Source organism: Gastrolobium bilobum, unplaced genomic scaffold (assembly GCF_033153095.1).
Source record: "Gastrolobium bilobum isolate Gb01-03AN ecotype WA unplaced genomic scaffold, APGP_CSIRO_Gbil_v1 utg3781, whole genome shotgun sequence".
NCBI classification, from domain to species: Eukaryota; Viridiplantae; Streptophyta; class Magnoliopsida; order Fabales; family Fabaceae; genus Gastrolobium; species Gastrolobium bilobum.
Genome location: NW_026896623.1, coordinates 1 through 5,756, shown reverse-complemented (window position 1 = coordinate 5,756; position 5,756 = coordinate 1). Strand labels below are relative to the sequence as shown.

Below are 5,756 nucleotides of genomic sequence, written 5' to 3'. Positions count from 1 at the left end.
AAATTGTTTGATAAGCTAAAAATTATCAAAAAAATTGGATTATAATTTTTGAGTCTGTTTGGTTGAAAGTAGAATATTAATGAAAAAATATGATGAAATTAGCAAACTACCCTAGACTAAGTACAAAAAAGATTCTCTCTCTAGTTTTCTTTTGACACATTTTTTGAGAAGAGATATTTGTATCATAATTTTTTTTTCTATTTTTTGATTTGATGGGGTAATAAGAATACCATCCTATAGGAAGTATTTTGAAATGTCAAAAATTTTCAATTTTACACACAAACCGAGATTGCTAGGCAAATTCGAATGATGGGCAAATTTTTAAAATTTTCTATCAAACATGATCAATTAGAAAACTCATCTCAACTTTTCTAGCACCAAAAAAAAAAAATCTCCTGGCAAGTGAATGGATACTTTCATGTTATTCAATTATTTTTTATTTTTAAATTTCACATGTCATGTGATTTTTTTGTATTTATATCTATCTTTATAAACATTTTTTTTTTATGCATTTCACCGGACCATATATTTTGATGCGTTTTGGAGAGAGGATGAACCTATTTTTGAAAGTCCTTTTTATTTTATCAGTGTGTTGCTTTGAAAAAAAAAATACTTATTTTTGTTCTCCTTTTTTTTCGATCAATGGTGATCTTAAATATTTTCTCAAGACTTTCATTTGTCGCTGTCCTGAGATCGTTTTCATTGATAAGTTCACGTATCTCTTGCGTTTGATAGATTATAGATTCAGGTCCCTCATGCCATGAATTTCCAAGTTGCTTCCGCATCCCTATTTGGCTTTCAAAAGAATCCAAACGTGTCCACTTGTTCACGGTTCTAAGCAGCACTTCAATTGAATCTAGCCCAAATCCAGAACTGAACTCCATTAAGAAAGAAACAGGGACACAAATTCAGGCAGAGTACAGAAGACACTGATTCTAAAATATCATAAATGGGTATTAAGATGACTGCTATTTTCTTTTCTCCGAGAACTGCAAAATAAATTTTATTAGTTTTAAGTAATAGAACTTGAATTTTTCATCTTCAGTGGATAAAGATGCAGGCAATCACCACTTTTATAGAAAAGATACATTGGTACGCAAGAGCAAAGAGTAATGAAAGCTACAATGCTATTAAATGATAGTCATGCCACAACATTCTAAGTCACTTCTTCCTGAGTACTGCTCATACTTCGTATCGCGATAAGGGTCTTGTTGTCGGGGTCAGTAGAAAGCAACTGGAGTTCCGCTCTGAGGGTCCCAAATGAGGGTCCTTGTTGGGTCCATAAATAACTGTTGTTAGGATTTTCTAATTCTATTTATATTTTTCTTGTAAACTCATTGATTTGTAACAAGTGGCGGTGAGGTGAATATAGTACAGACCTAAATTTGATGAACCAGTATAAATCTTTGTGTCTAATCTCTCTCTTTCTCTTTTGGTCTGCGATTTGTGTGATTGTCGATTTCCAACCATTGTGTCTTTCTCATTGATCTGTTTCAGCCTTCTCACTAAACCTGCGACCAGAAATGTCAAACTATTAATCCATCAAATGCTGAGAAACAAAAAACAAAGGGCAAAGTGTCAAAGAGTTTTGAGTTGAAAAAATTGTAATGATAATGATGACAAGGATAACTCAAGGAAGAAGTTAAGGTCATCACGGCCAAAAAAAAAAAAACAGAGAAAAAAAGCATTTATGAAAAAGACGTAACAGGACCACCCATACAGTGACAACTGATAACAAAAGCAAATGGATAAATTTCCAGAGCCAAAAATAAAAACTAATGAACAAAGGGATACGAAAAAAAAATCACAAAAAAAATAAAATGAAAAGGACGAACGGACTCACCCTCACAAATTTGGACTGAAATTCATTAATGGTCAAAGCAAGAATCACAATCTAAAACCCCAATCCTTCGCAAAGATTCACACCACATATATACATATTATGATATGGGGTTAATATTTATATACATAAGTTTTATCTTCTACACATATTTAAAAATGTAAAAATCCCATATAAACATAAAAAAAAGAAAGAAAAACATATAAATCACATATATTTTTATATATAGATAGGAGATAAATTTATTTATGTATGAGTAAAAGATAAATTTTATCCTATTTCATCAAATCCAGGATGTGATATGGTTTTGAAGGATAAATTAAATGATTCCAATAAGATTTCATTCTTGAATAAAGATATGATAGACTTATTATTGGAGGGGTCCCATTGGCGTCCATCTAGTAGGAATTGAACCTACGAATTCTCCAATTATGAGTTGGGCGCTTTAACCATTCAGCCATGGATGCTTAGCGGGGGTACACGATGAATAACCAAATTCCAATTGAAGTGAAATCTTTCGAATAAATCAATACAATTTACGAGGATTCGATGAGAGGACATAAATTCAAATCCTGAATTTTTGAATTGAGAAAGATAAAAAATTCTCACTCTTCACTAGATTCATGGACCCAACTCAATTTAGCAAGATCTTTCGTTCACTATTTTTTTTTTTTCATCAAGAGAGTTTTATAAAACTCTTGAACTCCTAAATTTGGAGTATCCTACTTTCACATAATTCAGAGTGTTCAACAAGCAATAGATATTTCACGATCAAGGTTACCTTGTAACATGAGAAAACATAAACCTTATCTTATAAACCTTTTTGCCGTTTATTTTTTTCTTAAATAAAAACGGGTTCTTAGTTGTTGAATCATCCAGCAAAATAAACGACAACAGCGCTAGTGCCAATGGTTGCCGTTGCGGATGAGGTAAACGACACCACGTTTCCCCTTAACACGGTAACCACAACAGGGAAGAGGAACATTTGTCCCGGTCCCAGCACACTTCTTCGTAGCTGTCGTCGGTGACACCTGACTAATCACCGCCGGCGGTACCGCCGTACAAGTAGGGTAACTAAACGACAACGTGGAGGAGGAAGACGACGATGAAGAGGAAGAAGATGATGACGACGACAAAGATTTTGACCGAGCAGGTGAAGAGAAGAGGAACGCTCTGATCTTTAAAGACGAAACATTGTCGTATTCCTCGATGAGGTTTGCGAGATCCTCGTCGGAGGTGATGGACACCAAAGCGTCGAGGTCTTCGGAGGGTAATTGGCAACGAAAGTGGGTCACGTGTGAGCCGCATAGCTCTTCCAACTTCACCAGTACCTCTGAAACAAACATAAACAGAATACGGTTAAAATAACGGCACAGTAGTTGGAGTGGTGAAAATGTAACTGAAAAAAAAAAAAAAAAGCAATGATGTAACCGGAAAAGGGAGTGGAGCGAGGGAGGGCGAGGACACGGGTGTGGCCGCCGAGGTAGCGGAGCTTGCCGTCGGGGTGGCGGGGGAGGATTTTGCCGCCGTAACTGCAGAGGAATTTGAGGGTGGATTTGTCCTCACGAAAGACCATGGTGTGTTGTTAGTTAGGTGTGGATACTGTATTTGAATCTGTTAAAAACGAAAAAAGAAAAAAGAGAGAAGAAGAGAGCTTTGAAGTTTGTAGCTGCTTTGGCGTAGCCACTTCAAGCCTATGTATTGAACCATTTCTCCCTTATTTATAGGGATTAGGAATAGCTAGAAAGTTGCTTCACCTGCATTAATGCTTACGTCATATAATATAACTAATTTTTTTTTTGGTATAACATGGAGGTATCCTCGTTCAACCTCCTCTGGTCACATTGTTCTCAGAGTACGGTCTGAAGGCTAGCTCCTCATTAGAATAGCGGGTGCATTGAGGTTCGCTACCGGAGGAAGGATGAGACTAATCCCCCTTCGAGGACTGAGGCACGTCCTCTACCCCAAAGATTTTTCAAGAATTTGCTTGAGACATGGTTTGAACTCCTGACCCAATTTTTAAAAATTATGGATCCCGTAACTTTGTTTCACACATATAAGGTACTTATATTATGTGACATAAGATTAATAACTCCTTTATATTATTTACCCCACTAACATTTTTATTTTTTATTTTTTGTTGGTGGTGATCTGTTTAAAAAATTAATTTTTAAAAATATATGTAATATATTATAAAATTTTATTTCTTAATTCATATAATTTTTTTATTCAGTTTATTTTGTAATAATTTTAGAAAATTAGTACCATGTTTTTTTTCCTGAAAAAGTATAAAAAGGAATCCCTTTCTTTTACTTATTTATTTTTACGTGACATAGAATAAGATTTTTTTCAAAAAAAAAATAACAAGGTGTATACTTTTTTTAATTAATTTGAAGTAATTATACTTATAATTTATTAAATTTTAGGAAAAACTTCACAAACCCCTATTGAATTTGCTTCTAAATCATTTACTAAAGTATTTTTTTTATCGTCTATCCCATTGTGTTTTGATTCAAAATCAATCCCCTCTCTACTTGTTTTCCATCCAAATTTAACTAGTGGTGTTAATATGCCTTTTTTCTTTTAAACACATTGTGTTTTTTCCTCCCAATTCTCTTCACAATCTAGGGTTAACAATTCAGCCCCTCTTATTTTCTTTTTGATATGCTGGAGCTAACACACCTCAATCTTCTTGTGCTTTCAATCTTCTTGTGCCTCCAATCTTTTACAGGTTCTTCCCCAATGCTGATACATTATTTTGTTTCTATTTTAGTAAGTATTAATTTTATTTCTCAACTTTCACGTTTTTTCCCTTATCTTGCTTCTTCTTCATTAGACTAGCGTATATAGCTACCTCTCCTTTGTTTTTGTTTTTAGCGTGTTTTGGAATTGGAACATATGAAATACAGAGGCTGCAACACAAGGGTTGCGGATTGAATATTTCAATGTCATGTATAAATATTTAAGGTTATGTCAGAAAAAAATATTTAAGTTATGTGATTTTTTTTTTTTTTTTTTGACTTTGTGAAATCTTGCAGCTTAAGGCAATGGATAATGAAGGTAAATCTACTTGAAAGATTGAAGTTGCCTTTAGTATAGGTGTTTTTGTACATGGTTATATATGGCAAAGCGGGTGATTCTTCCCGCCTTGCTTTATCTCCAATTCAATAAAAAAAAAAAAGATAACGTCGTGTTCAATAGGTTAAAAATCTCATGTTATCAAAAAAAAAAAAAAAAATCTCAACCCATTTCCCCCATCAACGGCCATCTATAAATTTAAAATATGAAGAAAAAAAATTACTGATTAGAGAAAAAAAATGTATCAAGTATAGTCTGTATAGATCAAATTAAACGGGTGTAAAAGAGTTCATAACTAGCATTAAAGAAAAAAATCCCAACTAGTCATTATGCGAGATTAAGTAACTCAATTTGATATTGATAAGTTATTCGTGTTATGTCAACCAGTATAATAAGTGATACACTATAAATTTATGGGTTATTAATATGGTGTCGAATCGTGTTGACCCGCAAAATAACTATGTTGTGTTCGTATTAAAGGTTTTAACCCAATTTCAAATTTGTGTCGTGTTCTTGAATGTATTTATATTCATGTCGTATCGTGTCGTCCTAATTATCAATCATATTAAGAGGCTAGAATCACATAGCCAACAAGAAAGAGAATTAAATTTCCAAGAATTAAAATTCTAACAAATGGTGGTGGTTAATTAAATTTAACCACTATTGCTAGAATTTTGCAATTCACTAATGAAGAGAAAAAAAAACTACCAATGAATGTAAAAAGCTCATCGGCAAAAAATTACACAGGAATTAAGGACGGTTAAAAACTTTTAGTTCTTGCATGCATCAATAAGTATTGCCGACAAATATTATATTGAGTTAACGAGTTACCAATAGA

General features: G+C 33.4%; 1 protein-coding gene across 3 annotated transcripts; it reads right to left on the bottom strand.

Annotated features, from left to right (window-relative positions):
• Positions 1 to 1,028: 1,028 nt before the first annotated feature.
• LOC133301097 (protein PAL OF QUIRKY-like) lies at positions 1,029 to 3,520 on the bottom strand. Of its 3 annotated transcripts, none has more exons than XR_009750137.1 (3): positions 3,272 to 3,520; positions 1,380 to 3,173; positions 1,029 to 1,269 (listed from the first exon to the last, which is right to left on the bottom strand). XR_009750137.1 is itself a non-coding variant. In XM_061500700.1 (2 exons), exons 1-2 carry the CDS (start codon positions 3,414 to 3,416, stop codon positions 2,740 to 2,742), a joined length of 579 nt encoding a protein of 192 aa, XP_061356684.1. In that variant the 5' UTR covers positions 3,417 to 3,520; the 3' UTR covers positions 1,029 to 2,739. The 3 variants fall into 3 exon arrangements, 1 of the variants encoding a protein (XP_061356684.1); XR_009750138.1 differs by having other exon boundaries at positions 1,029 to 1,511; positions 2,622 to 3,173; XM_061500700.1 differs by having other exon boundaries at positions 1,029 to 3,173.
• Positions 3,521 to 5,756: the final 2,236 nt, after the last annotated feature.